Below are 22,555 nucleotides of genomic sequence, written 5' to 3' on the forward strand. Positions count from 1 at the left end.
CTCTGGCCTTCAAACTCGGGTCTGACAGACTCTGGAACTCACACTCTTTCCTGCTACCCTGGTTACTCTAGCCCTGGGATACACTGAGTCGAAGAATGCCTGGCTGCCCTGTTCCGTTGTGAGAAATCGAGGATGGGCACCGAGCCCGAATAGGAGCCTCTCTCTGCCACTTCCAGGCAGGGCTGTCGGCTGCTATTTGCCCCTAAATTCCTTTGGTGTCACCCAGTTAATAGACACATTCCCCTTTCGTCACGCTAAGTGATTTGCTAGGAAAGTCAAAAGTAACTGGCTACCTTGTTTTTTGTCAGTTTTTACCTCTCTTGATGCTTCCCTTGAGGTAGAAGAGCCGCTAACTAGACTGTGTGTGTGTGTGTGTGTGTGTGTGTGTGTGTGTGTGTGTGTGTGTTGTCACAGTCACCCCTGGCAGGGTCCTAAACACAATGCGTGGACCACGATGAATACTGGACATACCCACCTCCAGGTTTTAGAACGAGTCTCCTCCGTGTGAGAGACTGACCGGATACCGCAGTTGAAGTCAGGAAGTGTCCCTAGGTTGAGGGCGTGCAATCTGCCTCCAGGGCCAGCAGCCAAAACTCACCGCACATGCTCGTGGCATGCTGTGACCCAGGTCGGTACGAAGTCCGTCACGCAGCCTCCGTGTGCAGCCCTGGGCCTTGAGCTCTGGAATCGGATTGTTCCTTCATTGAAAATGCTGACCAGGTGACTCCTCAGCAAGCAGAAATCTGGGAGGTTTAGTTCAAACAGGACACTTTCAGCCAGGTGCACTGGCTCGTGCCTGTAACCCCAGCATTTTGGGAGGCCAAGGCAGGAGGATCACTTGAGCCCAGGAGTTGGAGGTTGCAGTAAGCTGTGATGATGCCACTGCACGCTATGCACTCCAGCCAGGGCAACGAAGCGAGACTCTGTCTCCAAAAAAAAAAAGGACACTTTTAGTAGAGGGCTTTTTAGGGTCTGGATACAAAAGGGACAGCCTGGCCATGCCTGGCCCTGAGGAGCCTGTTGGCCTCTCTGGGGAATGCTGTGGGGGCCCAGCCCAGAGCCTGAGAGAGTTTCTAGAAAGCCAAAGTGAACCTTAGGGGACACTTTTCATCTCAGTCCTAGGAGACCAGAAGACCAAAGAAGAAAAGCTCCTTTGACCACCACTCATTTGTCCTTGGTCCACCGATGCTGTCGGAAGGGGAGAGAAGCCTGTATACATCTATCTCGTTAATCCTCTTTTGTCCGAGGATGTGTGGGTAGCATCTGAATGGGGGCAGACCGGAAAGATGGAATGGTCCCAGGCCTGGGGCTGGGGACCAGGCTGAAGGAAAAAAGTCGAGTTATTATGACCAAAGCAAACAGAAGCTTGGGTGTCACCTGGTGTCTGTGGGGAAAAGGTGATATATGTGTACTCAGTAGGAATGTGACAGCCCAGCATTCCTTCCCAGGAACTGCCGATCTGAGAGGGAATGCGTTTCAGTCCCCGGGACAGCCGCCCGCTCCCAGCCTCATCCAGAGGCTTTGCCCGTCAGGAGTCCCCGCGGGAGAAGGTAAGTTTCATTCTCCGTGTCCCTTCTTCTGTGGCTATCTTCCTAGCAAGCTCTGTCTTTGGACAACTATGGTGAATTCAGAGTGTAATTAAAAAGCAAACAAACTTGCCCCGATAGAGCATTTACAGTTTAAGCAGACATTTGAGTTATTGTATAAGCAATAACTCGTCCTTTGTTAGGTTTCCAAAAATAAACAACATGATTTTGTTGAAAGGTTTCTGGCCTTTGATGTCCTGTAAGCAGTACATTACCACCTCTGAATTACTGAGACAGCTACGTAGCTGCCGCCTAAAAGATCGATACGTCTTTTGCTTCAGCTATGCACTATAGATCCATTGCTACCACAAATTCTAAGGACACAAACTTGGGAAAATATTTGCCACATACAGGAAAGAGTGTTAATTGCCTTAATGTATAAATAACTCTTACAAATCAATAAGAAGACCAATAACCTAACAGAAAAATGTACAAAGGAAACGGGCAGATCATAGTTAATACAAATGGCTTTTTTTTTTTTTTTTTTGAGACAGAGTCTCACTCTGTTGCCTGGGCTAGAGTGCCATGGCGTCAGCCTAGCTCACAGCAACCTCAAACTCCTGGGCTCAAGCGATCCTCCTGCCTCAGCCTCCCGAGTAGCTGGGACTACAGGCATGCGCCACCATGCCTGGCTAATTTTTTTTTTCTATACATTTTTTTTAGTTGTCCGATTAATTTCTTTCTATTTTTAGTAGAGACGGGGTCTCGCTCTTGCTCAGGCTGGTCTCGAACTCCTGAGCTCAAACAATCCGCCCGCCTCGGCCTCCCAAAGTCCTAGGATTACAGGCGTGAGCCACCGCGCCCGGCCACAAATGGCTTTTAAATATACAAAATGATGTGCAATCTCATGATAAAAGAAACATAAACTAAAAGTGAGATGCTATTTTCACCTTTCAGATTTCAGAGATCAAAAAGTTTGATATCGCATTGTTAGGATGTGGGAAAATGGAGACTCTTGTATACTTTTTTTTTTTTTAAAGAGACAGGGTCTTGCTATGTTGCCTTGGCTGGTCTTGAACTCCTGGGCTCAAGAAATCCTCCCTTCTCGGCCTCCCAAGTAGCTGGAATTACACGCACAAGCCACCATGCCTGGCTCTAGGGGACTCTGTCAAAGAACTCTAGCAGGCCTGAGAAAGAACTGAGATACTGAAAGGCACAGATATCTGTCTTTTAATGTAGTAGAAAAATATAAATATATGCATGTTTCCATGCTCTACATGCAACCGCCCCCCACCCCCTACCCCCCACCCCCAACCACCATCACTAAGGAAGACTCCACCTTTCCAGCAGTTTCTTTCCCCTCCTCCGCTTCAAGATTCTTTGGGCTTTTGTAACAAAGAGATAGGAAATGTCAATGCCCTCTAGCCAAAGAACATCAGGAACACAGTTGAACAAGTTGGGTTCACTGCTTGCTATAGTGAGGGAGATCACACAGCATGGGAACCGTGGGGCATCTCAGGAAGAGAGCGTTATAAGGGACTTACAGGGTTTGGACTTGCGTTTGTGGCTTCTGAGAGAGTTAAAGAAGCAGGGCTCCATCTGTGTTGGATGCCGTCAGGAAGCACGAGCAGTTCCGTGACTGGGTATATTAATTTTACCTGGAACGGAATGACTGGCATGAGGTTAAGCCTACAACTGGTAAAGAAGCAGTGGCCACTCACTAGCTCGGACAGAAAGATAATTCAGTCATTTTTGTGACTTGGACAATGCTCATGTTTTTGTCTGTGTCAGGATCACAGAGTTGTTCTTGTTATTGTCTTGACCACTGTGGTTAAAGAATGGCCTTGTCTCACACTGATGTCCCGTGAGTGGTTTGTGTCTGAACGGATAACACCTTGCTGTGCTGATAAGGCCTTGCTGTGAATGTCAGGTCAGCTTCTGGCGAGGTCTAGGTGGTAGTCCCAGGCCAACGTCCAGCTGTCAGGGGCTGCGTTTCTCTTTCTCGGAAGAGGAGGCTAAGAGAGAAGTGAGTGGGCAGGATTTCGGTTTTCTGGGAACTTAGGCAGAGAGCTGCTGTAGTGTGCTCAAGACAGACAAGGGGGCAGGAGGGCAGAGTGGGTTGATAAGAATTGCCATGGACACCGTGTCCCCATGGTTGTCAAGAAATATAAATGAAAAACTTGGGCAATTTTTAAATGGTTTTTTGGTTCCTGGGTGTGTTCCTTCGATATGATGCTGCTCTGGGACCACATGGATCAGGGTCTTAAAGGGCCATTCTTAGGGCCCAGAGCTCCAGCTCCAGCTGGAGCTGACACCCGAGTGAAGGAGTGAGGCCAGGAGGGCGCCACTCCTAGAAGCCAGGCTCAGGTGCCTGCTGCCCCCACCTCCCAGAAGACCCAAGAAGACAGAGTTCTTCAAGCTCCTTGACTCATGGCCAGAATTCTGGGTCCCAGTTATTACCACCAATGAACACCTTTATCCGCCAGAATGCCACCCAGGGAGGAGACGGTCCTGGTCCCTAGGCCTGCTGATCCTGTGGGAGAGGGAGGGCAACTGAGGACAAGAGCAGAGACCTCAGAGCTGGAGGGGTTCGGCAAAGCGCCCCCAGCTCCTCCTAGGAGTGGAGCGTTTCTGGGGCAGGGTTGTTCTTCATAGGATGGTTTTGGGAAGCTGGGGCAGGGGAGCCTGAGGACACAGCAAGGAGAGCGCAGTGGCAGGTACAGGCAGAGAATCCTGTGGAACATGGAGGTCCCGGAAGGTGAGGGCCTTGAGAGCCAGCTCCAGCCACAGCGGGTGTGCAAACGACCAGCACCTAGAGGACCCGCTTAGGGCGGCGAGGGTCAATGCGCAAGCCCACAGCCTTCCCACGTCGCCCCCTCCCCGGCAGGCCAGAGGGCCTAGACTACGCTGGGTAGTGGGAGGAATGGAAAGAAAGGGGACAAGAATGGGAGACAAGGGCCCATCGTGGGAGTTAAAGAGCTGGAAGAGTTGTGGAAACCGGGGGTCTAGAGGGAGGGGTGATCAAGGGGCGTGTTGCCATCCCCAGCCCAACTCACAGGGACAGGACGGAGGCACAAGCTCTGGGCGGGTCTGTTTTCCTGGCAGAGTTTGAGAGGAAAAGGGGCAGCCACCGGCCTGGACCTCCCCACCAAGGGGGTGTCGGGCCCCCGGGACCTGGACTCAAGCATCAGGGGCGCGGAGGACGCGCTGGAGGTGGGCGGGCAGTCGTGGTCGTCGCCCTCCTCCCCCCGCGCTCCCGTTTCCACTGCCGGGGGCGAGCGGCCTGTCCGGTCGGGGAGCGCGCCGCGAGCAGACGGGGCGAAGGCGCGGCGGCTCCCGCCCCCGGAGTCCGGACGTGGCGCCTCCCCCGAGGCAGCGGCCGGGCCGGGAGGTGGCGTCGGGAGCCGCGGCCCGGGGCTCTGATGTCAGCGCGCGGCGGCGGCCGCCCGGGAGCGCGGCTCCGGCAGCACCGCAGGTACGCGGCGGGGCGGGGCGGGGGTCGGCGGGCACGCTCCCGGGGCGGCCGGGCGGGGTGGGGGCGGGGCCGCGGTGCGTCGTCGGTCGGTGTCGGTCCCGGCGCCGAGTCTGGTTGCGCGAGTCGCGCCGCCCCTGCGCGCCCTTGCTCGGCCGCGGTGCGGGCAGGAGCCAGACCCGGCCGAGCCGCGGGGGCCCGCGTGTGCGCGGAGCACGCAGTCGGGTCTCAACTTCCCGGCCCCGGCTCCCGCCCTTCCTCGCGGAGCAGCCGGAGAATCCACGTCCCTCTCGCCCGGGATCGCGCCGTCCCCGCGCGCGCGGTCCGAGCCCTCCTTCCCCGACGGCGAACCCAACGGGAAAGTTCGAGAAATGCGCGGTCAGCGGCCGCCCGCTCTCCTGCCGCCCCGCGTGACTCTGCCGCCCCCTGCGGTCGCCGGGGCCCTGCACCCCTCCTCCTCCGCGCGTGCCTCGACTTCCGGAGCTTGAATTCCCGGGTTCCGTGGTCGGTCCACACTCACGGCCGCCTGTCCCCAGGTGTCGCCGGCATCCTGCCCTTCCTGCGCATGGCGCGGAGCTGGGGTCCCTGGAGAGCCCGCGCCGGGGTGCGGCGACCAACGAGCCACGGAACCGGCCGCGCGCTCGGAGCGCGGATAGCGCACGGGCTGCGGTCGGCGCTAACGGGCCGGGAGAATGGGGGACGCGGGAACAGGGAGAGCCGCGGAACTTACCAGAACGCCCGCCCGGCCAGACCTCGCCTGGGGTTCCGGGACCGGGAGCTCAGTGTGGCTGGTGGAGCGACGTGCAGACAGCGCCCCACAGGGAGCCCGGTACCGCGGGAGGGTCAGCCGGGAGGGCGGCCCGACACCCCCTCCGCAGAGAGGTCAGATGCGAGGCGGCCTTTGAGAGAGCTGCGATTTAAATCGTGACCCTTTGAATTTGAGGCTATTTTCCGATGCCTCTTTGGTCACCTTAGCTGGGTCTGTTCCCACTGCCTTGGTGTGATTGAACCTGTGGTCACCTATTGCCCCAACAACCCCTAACTAAAAGCCCGGGTCGCCCGCTTGCCTGGCCCACCCTGTCCGCCCAGCTCCAGACCAGACCTGCCAGACACTGCAAAGCCCCCAGGCCCCAGACTGCAGGAGCACCGGGCCCCTCTGGCCAGTCCCCAGCCCCAGCTTGCTCCGTTCAGACTGGCGCCTCCTCCTCCCAGCTCCCTAGCTCTGAATGCTGGACTCATGTTTGTCTCCTCTTCCTCTCTTGCTCCTTCATTCAGGTGCCAAATATATATCGACGTTTCCCTCCTCTCCCCCCAGGACCCCAATCTGGTGGCTTTCTAGTGGGAATTCCATGCTGCTCCCCCTGCTCTGGGGAGGCTTGGCAAAATGCCTGCAGAGTCCTTTGAGCTCCAGCCTCTGGACTTCTGTTCAGCGGCAGGCACAGGCTCTGCAGTCCCGCCCACAGCTGACACTAATGCCGAGCTGGGGGGCCCTTAGGGTATGGCTACCCCCAGCCACAGGGGCTGGCTGGACTGCAAGAAGCTCTCTGCAGCCAAATGGGAAGACTCCTTGGTACTTTGTGCTTTGGCCCCAAAACACACTAAAGCAGCTGGGCCTGGCATGGCAGGTTCTGCAAAAGGCACACTGTGAGCATGTCAGGTTGATGTCTTGTATGGACGTCAGTCTGGTGGGGCCACCAATGCAAAAGCGTCCTCAAGGCAAGTTAGAGTCAATAAGAAAACAAATACATATATACATTTTTATTGCCCATTCAAGCGGTTTTTATTTGGTGAATTCAGAATCCTTTGTTAACACAGTAACTCACAAATAAGAGATTTTCAAGGCCTCATTTGAGGAAACATCTTTGTATTTGGTCACCCCTGTCTGTAGATGTGGCAAGCCAAAATGGGCAGGATGGGTGTCATGAGCCAGTGCTCCCGAGCTGGGAGCACTAGGACTAGGACTAGGAAGAGAAAGGGCTGGTGTCTGAGCTTCCAGGAGCTGCTATTCAGAGGAGCTTATTGTCCTGAAGTTTAGAGAGTGGAAACACTTTGCAAAAGAATCCCCAGGCCTGAGTGTGAGGGCCAACCTGCAGGGCTTAATGGGCACAAAGATGCCCCCAGGTGGGTCATGTCAAGATGATCTGGTCCCAGGTCTGCTGAGAGCCCCTCCTGGGAATGTTGCAGGTACTGCCTCTTCCTTGTAGGAAACACGGTATCCTGCTACCACTAACTGCCCTACTCGCCCTAACCAGCCATCTGTAACATTATGGGCCTCAGGGAGGTTCATGGAGGGTAACTCTGAGCTCCCAATAGTGTCTAGGAGGCTCAAACGAGCCTGCTTTTTGGTCCCCACCCCAGCTGCATGTGACCACCCTACTCTGTACTGTCCATCAAGCAGCTCAGGGAAGGGAAGCCACTCCCCACCCCCAAAGCCCCCATAGTTCATAGGGAGCCCCTGGTTCCCAAGCCTCAAAGTTGCTCTCACCGTGACCCAGGCACACCCCCCCAGCTCTTACCTGGGTACCCCTCTGGGGACTGCGCAGGTATCGATTTCCAGCCAGTCCTGCTCTGTTTGTTCCTAATAATGCATGAGGAACCTGGTCAGTGTCTGTGGTGGCAAGTGCTTCACCCGTCCTGTCCTCTTCCCCAGAAAAGTCTAATAGGGAGGAGAGAAGGGTGTGCAGAAGCTAAGGAGCCCTCTGCCCTCTCTACCAAGGCCGCCCCTACATCTACTCCCCACAAGTCTGTTCTTTCCCTTTGCCATTCGACAAATATTTACTTAACGTTGACTACGTGCCAGGCACTGTGCCAGACACTGAGGGTACAGTGATGAATAAGAGCAGGGCCTGTCCTCAGGAAGCTCAGGGGTGGGGTGGGAGGACAGAGTCCCAAGCAAGCCAACAATTACAGTGCAGGGTGATGGGGGAAGCTCAGGACACGGCAGGGATCCCAAAAGGTCAGGAGACCTCTCAGCTGAGCCCTGTAGGAGAAACAAGAGTAGCAGGGCAAAGAGGGGGTCAGCGGGTCATTCCTAGACAAAAGGCAAAGTCTCAGAAGCAGGGACCATATTATTCTGGAATGTCAATAGAGCATGGGGAGCTGGGAGCAACTGTTTGCCACAGTGGAGTCTGGGTTTTGTTGGAGGATTCAGGCAGCTGGGGGCAGGGGGCGTGGCAAACTGGCTTTCAGCAGGGTTTGCCCTAGGAAATTGATTCTGGCTGCAGTGAGCTTGGAGGCAGGCCCAGATTCCAGGCAGGGCTCTGCCACTTACCAGCTGTGTGTCCCTGGGCAAATCATTTCCCCCTCAGAACCAGTGTCCTCATCTGTAAAATGCAGATAGCAGTTGTGAGGATCAAGATAAATATTTACGTAAAGCACCTGGAACACAGCAGGCACAGAGGAGGGGAGGAAGGCTGTGAAGCTGCCCCTGCCCCTGCCCTGGGTCTCCCCACTCCTTTCTTGGCTCCCCTGTGATCTCAGATCATTTTTGAGCGTGGTTTATCAGGGAAGGATCACGTGGAGAGGCTAAGAGAGCTGCCAGGAAGCAGCCCGGGTGGACCAGGCTGGGGAGGGAAGGAGCATGGGTAGTTCTCAGCTCTGCGGGAGGGACCACGGTAGGGGAGCCCCAGCAGGGACTATGAGCCAGTCGCCAGCCAATTCCTTTCTCCTGAGCTGAGGCCCTCAACCTCCGGAGTTGCTCCTTGGGACTGCTCCTACTGGTCCCCATCCCTGACCCCAGGGTGACTGCACCAGAATCTGGGGGAAAGGGGATGCCAGTGCTGGGGACAGTGTGACCGCAGAGGGGACCTATAGGCGCCTAGCTCTCCGCGCTGGAGGGGCCAGCAGGCTGTTCTAACCCTTATCTGGAGTTCCTCACCCACCACCCCGTCTACGTTTTTCCAGGACCCACGGAGCCAGCCAGTCTCAACATCCATCTGCGCTGCCATGGAGGCCCTGGGAGCTGGGGGCGACCGCGCCTCCCCGGCCTCGTCCACTCGCAGCCTGGCCCTGCGGCGGCTGTCCTCGCGCGCAGACTCGGCCTACAGCTCTCTCTCCGCGGCCTCTGGCGGCCCTGAGCAGCGCACGCCGTCGCCGGGGACCGACCTCCTTCCTTACCTGGACTGGGACTCCGTGCGCGTGGTTTGGGGCGGCCCGGCCCCCGCCCCGCCCGACGCCGCCCCCCGCACGTCCCCGCGGCCCGGGCCCGCGGTCGCTGCGCGCGGTGGGCCGCAGCCGCCGGAGGTTCGGGGGCTCCCGGGGCCACTAAACAGACAGGCCACCCCGCTGCTGTACGCGCTGGCGGCGGAGGCCGAAGCCGCGGCGCGAGCCGCCGAGCCGCCCAGCCCGCCTGCGTCGAGGGCCGCCTACCGCCAGCGGCTGCAGGGCGCGCAGCGGCGCGTGCTCCGGGAGACGTCCTTCCAGCGCAAGGAGCTCCGCATGAGCCTGCCCGCCCGCCTGCGGCCCGCTGCCCCCGCGCGGCCCCCCGCGGCGCACCCGCGCTCCGCCTCGCTGAGCCACCCGGGCGGGGAGGTGGAGCCGCCGGGCGCCGGGACTCCCGCGCCGGGAACCGCCGGCCGGGGCGGCCTCGCCAACCAGCAGCGGAAGTGGTGCTTCTCCGAGCCAGGGAAGCTGGATCGCGTGGGTCGGGGCGGGGGGCCGGCAGGGGGATGCACAGGTGAGGCCTGCTCCAGCTCTGGCCTCAGCCGGCCCCAGCCCCAGGAGTTGCTGGCTGAGTTCGAATGTCGCCGGATGACATGGCTGCCCAGGACCCGGCCCCGAAGCACCGCCTCCCTGCACTCTGGGTCCTCGAAGCTCGCAGATACCTACAGGCCTGCCGGTCGGAGTCGGAGCGCTTCAGGCGGAGTCCTGGGTTCCTGGGGAGGTTCGGGAGGGGCCATGCCCAGTATCCAGGTATGGAAGACAGGGGATTCAGGCCGGTGGGGAAGTGGGGGAGCATCTGGGACACTGAAAACTCGAGCCACGTTTCAGTCGACTGTTCACCTTTCCAGGCTGTTCCTCAAGGAGCAGAAACTCCCAGACCATTGTTTCAGACCAAACTTTCCAGGTGAGACTCTGTGGACCAAGGTGGGGGGGGGGGTAGCTTTCATACTCTTGCTCAAGAAAGAAGGCCACCTACCTACCCTCAGTCTGAGCCTTCTGTCTTTTGCACATTGAACACCCTCCTGTCTCCTTGGTGCAACACTAGAGCTTCCTCCTGGTCACTGTCGTCAGTGTGGGGTCCCTGCCTCCAGGTTCTTGACTCAGAAGGAGACTACAGTGGTGTGTCCTGCCAACCATGAGCAGAGGGTCTCAGAGACCAGCATTGTGTCTGCCCAGCTCCCCCCTGTTTCTGTTGATGAAGTGTTCCTGGAAGAAGCCCCACTGGTCAGAATGAGATCGCCACCAGACTCCCAGGCCCCCGAAGGGCTCCCAACCAGGTGCATTCCCTCTTGCTTCCAGGCATCAGGAGACATCCTCCTCTCAAAGACACACCTACAAAATGCTAGAGGGGCAGGGAACCCTCTCCTAACTGGACCCTGGGAGCCCAGATGGTGGGGGTGCGGGTGGGGGCAGGCAGCCCTTCGAGGCTACCCCTCTTCTATGGCTGGAGCTTTTTTTGTTTCATTGTCTCTTCTGCTTCCAGAGTCCATGCCTCTGACCAGTGTGGCACTGATTTGGGCCAAAGGGCTTCTGTCCAGGCTGAAATCTCCCCAGAGGACCCCCTCCACGAGCACCCAGGGACTGCAGGGGCAGATGACTGCCGGCAGAGAGTGAATGGTTCTGCGGATGTTTCCAGGCCCACAAGCTGTAGCCCCCCTGGGACTGCAAATGGTGACATCCCAGCTATTGACCCCACTGGACAGCTGACCACTGACCCCCTGGCAGCTGCAGAGAGTGACCTCCTCAAACTTCTCCCAGTTGCCCCAGAGCCCCCTCGCCATACTGCCCTGGCCTGGACCACTGGCCAGCCTGGTTCCAGGCCAACATGGCCCAGCCAGCGCCTTGAGGAGCTGGTTCAGGAGCTGGCCAGACTGGATCCCTCTCTGTGTGATACTCTTGCTTTCCAGCCCAGCCCAGAGCTACCCCTTGGCCTGCTGGATGGGCTGATTCCTTTAGCCGAGGTCTGTGCTGCAGTGAGCACAGCCCATGGGGAGGCTGGAGAGGAGGCTGCTGGTACTTCTGAGCCAGGGTGAGTGAGGCACGGGAGACTTCTGATTCTAAGCACCTGGAATCTGGGGCAGGACAGTCCAAGGAGCTCTGGCTTTGTCCTCAGGTCCTATCAATTCAGCTTCACCCAGCTCCTGCCAACTTCTCAGGAGGAAACAAGGCTCGAAAACCCTGCCACCTACCCAGTGCCTGACCAGCCATCTAGCGAGGGGTTCCTGGCACCAAACAATAGCATCCAGGCCAAGAAAGTAAGTGTGGAGGGGTTGGTGGAGACTGGGTGGGGCGAGAGCCCAAAATCTGGGCCCAGAAGTCAGTGGCCCGGCAACAGCCTTGAGTACCCAGGGCCTCCCTGCAGGTGGAGCTAGCCGGCCTCCTCCAAAAGATGCTGCGGGACCTTCATGCGGAGCAGGAGCGCCTGCGGGGGGCGGCCCAAGCGTGGGCCAGAAGCCAGGCGGCTCTGGAGGCTGCAGTGAGCCAGGCCTGTACAGCCCGGCAGCTGGAGAGGTTCAGCCAGTTCATGGCAGACCTAGAGCGCGTGCTTGGCCTCCTGCTGCTTCTGGCCAGTCGCCTGGCCCGCGTGCGCCGCGCCCTGGCCTGGGCGGGCTCAGAAGGCGACCCTGAGGAGCGGGTAAAAGCGGTTCAGGCTGGGGGCAAGCAGGGCGGTGAGGGGCCTGGAACCATCCGGGCAGCGCGGTGCCGCCGCCCCTCTCATGGCGCCCTCTCCCTGCGGCTCCAGGCTTCTCTGCTGCAGCGACTCGGGTTCCTGCAGCGGCAGCAGCAGGACGCCCAGCAGCTGAAAGAGCACGTAGCGCGGCGCGAGCGGGACCTGCGCGAGGTGCTGGTCCGGGCACTGCCGGTGGAGGAGCTGCGCTCCTATGGCGCCCTGCTGGCCGGCAAGGCCGCCGTCCTGGCCCAGCAGCGCAGCCTGGACGAGCGCGTCCGGTTCCTTCGGGACCAACTGGACGCCGTCAGTAGCGACCTTGGCCATCATCCCCTGTCTCCTAGGCCGGAGACCTGTCCTCCGGATGAACAGCCCTTACCTCCTCCCCTTACCTAGTTATGGGTGGTGGGGCGCCCCTACCTTTCACCCACATAACCGGGTGATGCTGGTTTATTCGGTGCTTTTCCCTTGAGGGGCTGGGGAGGACCCAGGCCAGACCTTCCCAGGATATTCCTTCAAAGTATTCTCATGCGGCCTTACCCAAATCTTGCTGGTTATTTGATAATTAACTTATGGGTCTTAAAAACTGCAGTATTACCCCGTTATGTGATGAGAGAGGGGCTGTCAGGGTTGGAGGGAGGAGAGACCAGTCTGAGGAGCAATTCAACTTAAAATGCAAAAGAGCCTTTTTTGTTTCTTCAATAAAAATGAGTAAGAGTGTGTGTGTCACCTGTAGCACAGCTGGGGAGAGGAGAGAGAGGAGTCTTGTTTACAAACTGCAGGCACTGGCCTTGGCTAACTAGAGCAGAAGAAGGATTGATTGGAGGAGTATGGGTCCAGTCTGGCAATGCTGGGAAGACTGGGGAACCAGGCTTGAAAATGGGAGCGACCAGGTAGATTCTGGGCCCCCAACTGACTGCTGCCAGTAATTTGTTCTGAAGACTACATCACTACCACAGGAGCCTACGTCTGATTGGCTGAGTCCAGGGTTCCTTGGCTGGGTTTAGCCAACCTCCTAACTTCAGTAGTGAAAGTGAAGGTCCTCCCTCCCTTCAAGACTCAAGCTATAGGGAATTTCGCTAAATTGAAACTGGGCTCACATGCTTTGCTGCCTAAACACCCTGACAAATGTTCAGTATACTTGGACATTTGGGGACATTCATTCCAAGACCCAGAAAGAACTTTCTTCCTTTTCCAATTACGTTATCAAAACTGAGTTTATCCTGCTCTCCTCCAGAGACAGCCAGGCCTGAGGAGGGCAGTGGAAGGTGGCAGCTGAAGGGTGGGGGACCTAGAGACCTTCCACGTGGGGGCCGATGCCCTGAGTGGCAGCTCTGGTGGTGTGCCAGCCAGGCTGATCTGGGGGTAGGCTGGCGGTGGGAGCGGGAAGTCAGGGGCTGGAGTGGCACAAAGTGCTCCATCTGTGCATCGGCCCTGTGTACACAGAGTCAAAGTTAGGTGCTCAGATATACACGTGAAAATCTGCTACAGCATTTGTAGCTGCACGTCCCAGGGACAAGAACACTGTTCTGCAAATGTTCAGTGTATTTTTGGAAGTTGGGCACATTGAAAGGCATGTGTATGTGTATTTAAAGCCAACTGACCCCAAAGTGAGAACTCCCTGCTTCTGGGCTTGTTTTCTGATGTGTATTGTCACTAAGTGCAACTGGTTGGGAATTTTAAATGGTCGTATTCATACCAAAAGCATTAGTTATAACAGTTGCGCCATTGAGCACAGAACAATGCTCACATTGTGCCGTTTTATAAAAAACATATGGGGCTCCTGCTGAGGTTCTAACGTTATGCTTTGCTTTGCTCCTTTGAACCCTGTGGGCAGGGCCTCCGCTCCAAGGTCTTCAGCCAAGCAAAGCTCCTTCAGAAGCTACTAATTGCTGCCTTTTCCCCTGTGCGGCCCCCATCGCATTCTCCCATTGTGATATTCTTAGAAGCACGTCTGACGTCGTCCACTAAGCCAGTGGGAATTGTGTATTCCAGACAAAGCACTCCCAACCCTGGCTGGGCGCGGGGGGCGCGGGAGCGGCGGTGGGGGGCGTCTGCCGTCTTCCCATCAAACTTGGGCTTTGGTTCTGCGCTGCGTTTTTGCGTGGGGAAATAAATGCGAGGGTGTCCCTGCCAGGTCAGGAGAACCCCCAAAGGAAGGCCACACCTCCTGCGCCGGTCCTCCCGTCTTGCCTCTGTCTCCTTCTTGCCTCAGTTCTTCTCCCATCCCTATTGTTTCTTCGGAGGTCTAGAGTGCGCTCACTGCAGGCGGTCCGGATGGGTGCCACCGCCGGACTGGGGACCGGCAGCCCGGTGGAGTGACCCTCGGGACGCCGCCAGCAGGGGGCACTGTTCTCCTTGCGGCGAAAGCTTCCGCCCCGGCTTTGCCACCCGCATCCTCCCCGGCTCCCAGGCCTCCGGGCCTCCGGGCCTCCGGGCCAGCCGCAGGGACCGGGCCTTGCCTGGCCGAGACGAGCCCCCGGCAGGCCCGGACGCTGGAGCTGAGCCCTTCGCTCCTGTCGGAAGGACATCCGGGCCGGCGAGGCGGGAGAAGGCTGGCTCGCGTCGCTCTGGCGCTGGCTCCGTGGGACGGCGGCTGGCTGACGGGGGAGGGGGAGGCTGGGACGTGGATCGCGAGCACCGGTGTCAAAAAGAGCCGTATGCGGCTCCCAGGGCGGGAAAGAGGCGACACGGGCCCCGCCGGCCTTCCTGCCCCCACCTCCCTCGGCCGCCCGCGCCCCGCCCCGCCTGCCCGCGCGGCGCCCTCGGGCTGTGGGGGGGGGCGCGCTCGGCGGGCGTCGTTGCCGGGCAACAGGCAGCCGCGCGCCCGCCCCCGACGCGGATTTAATGAGCGCGCTTTGCACCTGCAGTGTGGAAATGGGAGACGGACGGGAGGGCGGTGTTCCGCAGCGCCCCAGGCCCGCGCGGGCTGTCTGGAACATTCTGCTCGGCACAGAACGTGCCTCCGCGAGCAGCTGGGGGAGCCTCGGGGAGCCTCAGAGAACAAACTGCCAGGCTGTTCGTTCCCGGGTGACTCCGAAGCTTGTGAGGAAATTTAGGTCAAAAGTGGCCAAGGGCCTCCGAAGGAGGCGGAAGGGGAATTTGGGGGCGGGGAAGGCGGGAGGCGGCAACTGCTAGGGCGCGATCCTCTCTAGGACCCCAGGGTGCTGCGGCCACAGCCTCGTACTGCTCAGGTCACAGTGGACTGTTACCTGTTGTCTTTGATATTTCACCCACTTTCCAGCGGGAGGATTTTTTTTTCCCCTTCGGAAAGAGGTCTGGACTTCCCTGACCCTTTGTTTCCTCTTCCCTGCGGGCACACCTGAGGCCACCCTGTTTCAGAGGTTGAAGTCCCCGAGGTGTGGCAGTTCCCGACGCCGGGTGAGGCCAGTTGGAGGCAGAAGCCTATCTGGAGAGTAATAGAGAATCTAATTATGAAAACATTTTAAATGGTCAAATAATTTCTTCCAGGAAAAGGCCAAAAGGTGAGAATGCGGGTCCTGGGTGGGCCCAGCCTTAACTGTGTGTTGGGGGCGCTCTCAGCCCAGCTGGCCGCATGGCGGCAGCCTAGGTCTCGAACGTGGCAGTAGGGACGCTAGGAATGTGAGTTAAGAAAGACATTGCTATTGCTATTTTAACTAAAGTGATACCATATACAGAACGTGGGATCATTTTCCTTGTGAGGATACGTTTTTCCTGGTAGAGCTGATCATTTATGTATGCAGATGCTAACTTGATAAAAGAATGATCCTGTAAAGCAAATCCACAAGTCAGAGCTGTTTTGGAATGCAGCCCTTTGCCCCCGTGGAACCAGCGTGGCACTCCTGGTAATAATATCTCAGGTTGGTATTGCAATTCACAACAAGCTCTACCTACCTATTCCATGTGCTCCTCCTTCCCAACAGCCTGTAGGATGGGTATGGCCAGTCTTCTGTCCCACAGAGAAGGGAGGTTGGAGAATTGAGTGATTTCCCAGGTCACTAAATGAGTAAAGAGTTGAGATGAGACACCCCGCTTCCTGTGACAACCTCATGAAAAGGAGCACGAGGGTGCTATCCCAACTCTGCCACTTACGAGCTTTGGGGCCCAAACGGGTTACTTACAACTTCCCTAGACTTCAGGTTCCTCACTTTCAAAGTCAATATACAAATAGGACATACCATGTAAGGTTGTGGTTAATACCTGCAGAGTTTAGAACTGTGCCTGGCACCTAAATACAGGTTTTACAGTATAAGCGTTACCCTGGATCTCCATTAGGTAAGTGCAGCACGCTCAAGAATTACCTACAACCTCCATTAAAGGAAATGTAAAACTTTCTTTAAAAGCTTGCTATGCATATGACTCATACACATCTACATCAACAATTAACTTCTCCCCCATTAAAAGGAATGATTCTCCTCATGACAATTCTTACCAGCTAAATTGCCCTAACAGTAGAATGCAAAAAAAAAAAAAAAAAAAAAAAAAAAAGGCTTTGGCCTGCAAGGAAAAAGCAGTGGTTTCTAACAGCTGAGCTTTAGAGGTATTGATTCTAAACCCTCACCAAATGTTTTACTTAACATGGAAGGCTCGTAGCACACCTTCTGAAGCACAGAGATTCTTCTGGCAATTCAAATAACCCTCCTCTGATTTAAGTGTGCAATAAACATTAGTTGTTGTTATTAACACTTTGATGGTTTAAATTTTGTCTTTCTCAAGGTAGGTCATACCTGTGTCTGTGACCTTTGTTACCTTGTCTCAGTTGGGTCTATTACTATGGAAAATCTCTAATATTTTATTGTCTTCTAGACCTTCAGCTACTCGGATTACTGTAATTGTACCTCCCACAATTTTTCTGCAGAGGCATTTAATTTGCATTTAAAAATAATTTATGCAAATTAGCTACAGTTCCAGGCAAGGAAGGTGGGAAGGGTCAGATCAGGGCCTACATTTGTCTGCAGTTCTTGGCTACTATATCCATGTGTGGTTGACTCCTTTGCAGAGCAATCCAAACTCTTTCAGTAACAATGCTTCAAAGAGGCAGAAGAATAATGAGGAAAAAAGGAAAAAATTAAGTAGATAAGAAAAGAAAAGACAAATACAGTAGCAAAAGCTGTAGAATGTTTAAGGGAAGTACATCACCACACAAACAGGAACAAATGGAGGACTGTTTATTTCATTTCTTAAATCAAAACATTCCATGAAGGACTACCTTAAATAATTTCAAAGCCTTCACTGATATACCAGGGGAAAATGCCCCAGTACCCTGTGTGACAAAAACTATTTGATATAACTAATGACATGCAAACACAATTTGAAAAAGTAGAGCATCTCACAATTTGATAGAAAAAAAGGCTGGTTGAGCAAATGGATTCCACATCTTTAAAACAGAAAAAAAAAATGCATTATAATTACACTGTGTTCAACCTGGGAAATCTTGGCAATATCTACAACCTCAACTTACAGGTAGGAAAAAAGGACCAGGGAAGTTAAGCCACTCATCCAAGCTCACTGAGCAAAGAGAATCTGCTTTTGGTATTTTGGAATGAGTTGTCTGCTTTGAAATTTTTTTAAATGGATATCACATGCTTTTTGTTTGCACAGAACTTTCATATAAAGGAGTTGCTCCCTAATTGTATCCGTTACTATTTAATCAGTTATTTTTCTCGTGTAATGCTATGAATTTTTTTCTTTGAATATTCACTTATTGCACTGAAAGGCTAAGCTGGATTTGAAAACCACAGACTCAGAAACATGGTACAAAAGTGCAATTCACAAATCACAATTTAAAAAAATTAAATATTCATGCCAAATCAAAATAGCCACCTACCAGTGCCAAACACAAGTTTATATTTCACTATGAAGACAACCACAAATTTAAAATATCTGCCAAAATGTTTCTTTTCTCTTTGTCATCCCTACTCCCAAGATGCACTTGTTTCCAAATATTTAGCATTCACAGTACAACTGAAATTAATTACATTCATAACGGTCACAATGGTTATTCTGCGTTCAAGACTCTAGAATCTTGATTACCTAAAACGAGGTAGATAAACTTTTAAGTTTGTTGGTCGGGACTAATTTTCTTTAGATCTTGATAATCTATTTTTTAAATAGAACTTCAAAATATTTAGCAAAAAATTGAAAATGGGCATTTTGCCTAAGAGTGGAAAAATATAATTTCAAAAGGTTATTATGAAAGTTGCTTTACCTCATGTCAATTTAAAAACAGAATAAAAGCATCAAATTACAAAACCACCACGTATTTTAAAGCTGACAACCTAACACCTTCCAACATTTAAAGAGACCCTTGCTCTAGTTATGGCTTGGGGCTGTGTAGATACCAAGGCATTCAGGGGCCAGACCAGCTGCTGCCCCTTAACCTGCAACCCTAAATTTCAAGTCTCCTCCAGAATTCAGGCCTGACTACTGGAGTTCTTCATAAGAGAAGATTCCAGACCTCAGTCAGATCTGGAGTCTCTGGAGACAGGTCAAGCTTTAGACAGACTCTGGGGGCGCAGGATGATTTGCTTAAAACAGGCTGCGGTGGACAAAGCTGAAAACAGGATGGGGCTGCAGGTATGGGGCCCCAGCCGTGGGCAGGCTTAAACGTAGGGGGAAGGTCCGGTTAGATCAACCAGGCCACAGCCCCAGGGACCGTCAGATTGCGGGAGGCAGATTGGGCACTAGCCCAGCTAAAGGCCCCGGAACAGGTCGACGGGAAACTTCCGAGAAGGCGGGCAGGCCACCGCGGATCTTTGTCTTTTTTCGCGGAGCCATAGGCGAGGCGCTCAAGAACTTGCTGAAGGAGCCAGATTTCTTCAAGCCTCGGGCCAGGTCCTGGAGCATCATGTCGTCGGCCAGGACGCCCAGAAACGCACTCGTCGTGGAACTGAGGATGGTGGCGGCCACCTGCACCGGGCGCCGGGCTGCAAGACTGCCACCTGCCCCATCGATCGCATCCTGCTCCGTCGTGCCTCGCACGCCCGGGTCGCCGAGTAGGCGGCGCAGCGCAGACGAGGAGCCGGGCGGCAGATACTGGTAAGCGCGACGCCCGCTGTGGTCACGCACGTGCACCTGTGCGCCCAGGCGCACCACGAGCAGCACGGCGGCGTCCTCGTGGCCGTGCAGCGCCGCCAAGTGCAGCGGCGTGTAGCCGCCGTGCGAGCGCGCGTTCACGTCGACGGGCGCGCCCCCCCGCCGCGCAACCGCCACCAGCTGCAGCGCCATCTCGCGGTCGCCGCTCTTGGCGGCCCAGTGCAGGGCGGTGAAGCCAGACATGAAGTCGCGCTTGGCCGCCAGGCCGCGGTCGCGCAGCAGCAGCCCGTGGAGCTGGTGAGTCCAGCGGCCGTTGGCCGCCCTCACCAGCCACTCGTGCTCCGACGGCTCCAGGGGCACGGCGGACGGCGGCGGCGCGGCGGGCGCCTCCTCGGCGTCGGGGCTCAGCAGACGCGGGCCGGCGCGCGACAGGCGCCTCAGGTGCGGGGAGCGGCCGGGGCCCAGGCCCGACTCCTCCACCGAGAGCCGCCTCAGCAGCAGCGGGGAGCTGCGCGGGCTGGGCTCTTCCGACAGCTGCCGGCGCAGCCCTTGCTCTTCGGCGCGGAGCCGCAGCGCGGCGGCGCCGGGCACGCAGCGCACGGGCAGCATGCTGGGCTTCGGCGGCGGCCCTTGCGCGGCCCCGGGCGCAGGGTCGGGCTCCGGCGGCTCTACCCGGGGCGAGGCCGCCTCCGACGGCGCCCTGGACGGTGGGGCCGCGGCTGCGGGGAGCCCCTCTGCGGGCTGGGCCGGCTTCGAGGCCGGCTCTCGGGGGTCGGCAGGGCCCGCGGGCTGCGGGGCCGAGCCTGACGGCAGCGCCCCGCTCGGCTGAGGGGGTTCAGAGGCCGGAGCCCCGGGGGTGTCTTGTGGCTCCGACGGCCGGGCCAGATGCGCGGGCGGTGCCGCGGCGAAGGCCGGGGCCGTCGGGGCAGAGTCTCCCCCCGGTGGGAGGAGCGTGGTGTCCGCCAGCGGGCCCGGCTCCGCGGGGGCGCCGGAGGGCGGCAGCTCCGGCCCGTCCCGGGGCCGCGGCTGCTTCCGCAGCACCACGACCTTGACGCCGTCGAGCTCCTTCACCACGGCCACGTCGTTGACGTACTGCTTGAAGCGGTCCCTGCGGGCGGCGCGGCCCCGCGGGTCGCCGGCGTCCAGCAGCGGCTTGAAGCGGCTCAGCAGCTCGGCGCTCGGCACCTGGCCGCCCCGCTCGCGCAGGAAGCCGAGCACCGCGGCCTGGCTCACCCCGGCGGCCGCGGCGGCGGCGGCGGCGGCGAGCGCCATGGGCGGTCCGGGCCGCAGAGCGGAGCCGGGCCACCGCTCCCGCCGGCCCCGGTTCCGCGGGCTGGGACGGGCGAGCCCTGCGGCGCCCCCGGGCCGCGCGGGGGCGGAGGTTCGGAGAGTCGCGTCAGCCTCGGCCGCGCTCACCTGGCGCGTCTTCGCCGCGGCCACACGGGCGTGTGCCCGGCGCTGCGTCTCGGTCACGCCCGGCGTCTGCGGGCAAAGGGCGCCGGGGGCCGCGGCGAGAGCCCCCCGCCCGCGCCCCGCCGGGCCCTCGGCCTTCGGAGCGGGCTGCTGCCTCCGCGTCCTGTCCGGGGGGCGCCGGGCTCCATCCCGCACGCGCGGCGCTCGCCGTACAGGTGACAGCGGCCACCGGCGACGCGGAGACCGCGCGGGAGCGGAAATCCCCCCGCCGGGCCTGGGAATTAAAGGCGCAGCGCGCCCGCCCGGCCCGGTTGCTAGGTGGGCGTGTTCCCAGGGATGCGGCGGGCGACCCGAGAGGGATGCATTTGCATTCCTTTAGGAAATATTGAACCGCTAGAAAATACCTGGTGATGATTTAAAAACAATAATTTTTTTTTTTAAAAAGACCGTCAATACCTCTGCGGTTTTCCCTTGCGTTTCCTACAGGGGAACGGCTTCATGAAATTTGCAGCAAAACAATTTGCTGTGCGTGGCAACGCTGGAGGCTTAGAGAGACGTTTTGAAACCAATTTTATCATAAAATAATACGGTTTTATGTAGAATTTTGGGAATAAAATCGCTGGAAAACATAAAGAAGGAAAAAAATCACCTGAAAATTACTATTCACATTTTGAAATAGTCCCCCCCAAATGTATATATGTTCACGCTTTAAAATAAGAAAGCAACGTCAGAGTCATGCTATGTTTTTAAAACTTCATTTATTTCACAGATATTTATTGAGCACCTAGTTTGTGCCAGGACCTTTTCAGGCTGCAGGGTATCAGTTAGCAAGACAAATTTGAAAAAAAAAAAAAAGAAAGAAAACCACAACCTGACCTAGTGGAGCTCATATATTGGAGGAGAACAAAAGTAATATAAGTAATATAGTGAATCTGAAAATTATAATATGCTAGATAAATACTATGGAAAAAATAGAGCAAGGTGAAACAGATGGGGGAGAGGTTGCAATTTTGAACTGAGTGGTCAGGCTAGGACTCACTGTGAAGGTGACAATTAAACAAGGACTTGTAAGAGATCAAGGAGTTATTATGTAGATGGGGAAGAGTTTTCTTAGCCCACGGAACCACTGGGGCAAAGGTGAATTAGTTTCTAAATTTACAAACACAGTACTACAAATACACAACAAATGTATAACCAGAGGCAGCATGTCGTAGTCGTTAAGAAACAAGACTTCAGAGTCAAGTTTCCGCCCTTGAATCCTGGCTCTCGCTTAGGTAATTGCCTTGACTTCTCTGTGCTTCAGTTTGCTTCTCTGTAAAGCCGGAATGAAAACCTCACTTACCTCCTCAGGTTGTTGTGAGGATTAAGTAAGAAAATAAAGACAAAACACTTAGAATAATGCTTGGCCTACAGTGATCATTCAAATTGTCATTAGTAGTATGGCCACTACTATTACTGTACACTGAAAAGGAAAAGAACAGTAAAATGTGAAGGCCCCCCCTTCCCCAGTCCTCATCCCCAGAGGCAATTTCCGAGTCTAGCCCCATCTCCCGGTTGCAAACAATTTTAACTTTCCCCTCACTTTATATTGTATTGTGCGCATCTCCCCCCAATGACAATAACTAGTCTTCAAAAATATATAATTTTTAATGAAAGCATCAGTTAAATGTAGTATGATACTTTGTTTTCTTATTCTTATTTGTCTATATTGTTTCTAGTTTTTAATTCTTATGAATGGTGCTACTGTTGTATAAAACTTTATGTACCTTTCTGATAAATTCCTTAGGATAGAATCCTACAAGTAGAATTACTAGGTCAAAGGAAATTAATTATTTGTAAGATTCTTGAAACTTACTGCTAAATTGTTTCCCAGAAAAGTTACAGCTCCATGAAAGTACCCTGTCTTTCCCTCACTGGCATTGAGTAGTATCTTTTAATTTGTTGATTTGAAACACAGAAAGTTGTATCTCACTCTAATTTGCATTTATTTTATTATAGCCAAGTTAAACTTTTTCTCTCTTCTGGATTTGTTCTTTTGCGAATTGCCTTTCCCCCATTACCCACTTATTAATAATTTTCTTGTTTATGTGTAGTTATTAACCCTTTATTGTATATGTTATATTTTCCCAGTTTGTCATTTGTCTTTTAATTTTATTTCCTGATGACATTTTCATGTTTAGACAACTGATTTGTTTTTGTTTTTTTTATTTTTTTGAGACAGAGTCTCACTCTGTTGCCCAGGCTAGAGTGCCATGGCGTCAGCCTAGCTCACAGCAACCTCAAACTCCTGGGCTCAAG

General features: G+C 55.5%; 2 protein-coding genes across 5 annotated transcripts; one reads left to right on the forward strand and one right to left on the reverse strand.

Moving 5' to 3' along the window:
* The first annotated feature begins 393 nt into the window (after positions 1-393).
* Positions 394-12,554, forward strand: SHROOM1 (shroom family member 1). 4 transcript variants are annotated; one of them, XM_012651356.1, is made up of 8 exons: positions 394-720; positions 1,449-1,550; positions 8,902-10,063; positions 10,205-10,436; positions 10,643-11,188; positions 11,273-11,414; positions 11,522-11,794; positions 11,903-12,554. In XM_012651356.1, exons 2-8 carry the CDS (start codon positions 1,470-1,472, stop codon positions 12,221-12,223), a joined length of 2,757 nt encoding a protein of 918 aa, XP_012506810.1. In that variant the 5' UTR covers positions 394-720; positions 1,449-1,469; the 3' UTR covers positions 12,224-12,554. The 4 variants fall into 4 exon arrangements, with proteins under 4 accessions (XP_012506810.1, XP_012506811.1, XP_012506808.1 ...); XM_012651357.1 differs by lacking the exon at positions 394-720 and having other exon boundaries at positions 898-1,550; positions 8,902-9,909; positions 10,008-10,063; positions 10,251-10,436; XM_012651354.1 differs by lacking the exon at positions 394-720 and adding an exon at positions 898-1,211.
* Positions 12,555-18,170: 5,616 nt separating this feature from the next.
* On the reverse strand, positions 18,171-20,116 carry SOWAHA (sosondowah ankyrin repeat domain family member A). The gene has a single exon (XM_012651322.1). It carries the CDS (start codon positions 20,114-20,116, stop codon positions 18,467-18,469), a length of 1,650 nt encoding a protein of 549 aa, XP_012506776.1. The 3' UTR covers positions 18,171-18,466.
* Positions 20,117-22,555: the final 2,439 nt, after the last annotated feature.

The sequence above is a fragment of the Propithecus coquereli genome, unplaced genomic scaffold (genome assembly GCF_000956105.1).
Source record: "Propithecus coquereli isolate 6110/MARCELLA unplaced genomic scaffold, Pcoq_1.0 Scaffold353, whole genome shotgun sequence".
In the NCBI taxonomy this organism is placed as follows: Eukaryota; Metazoa; Chordata; class Mammalia; order Primates; family Indriidae; genus Propithecus; species Propithecus coquereli.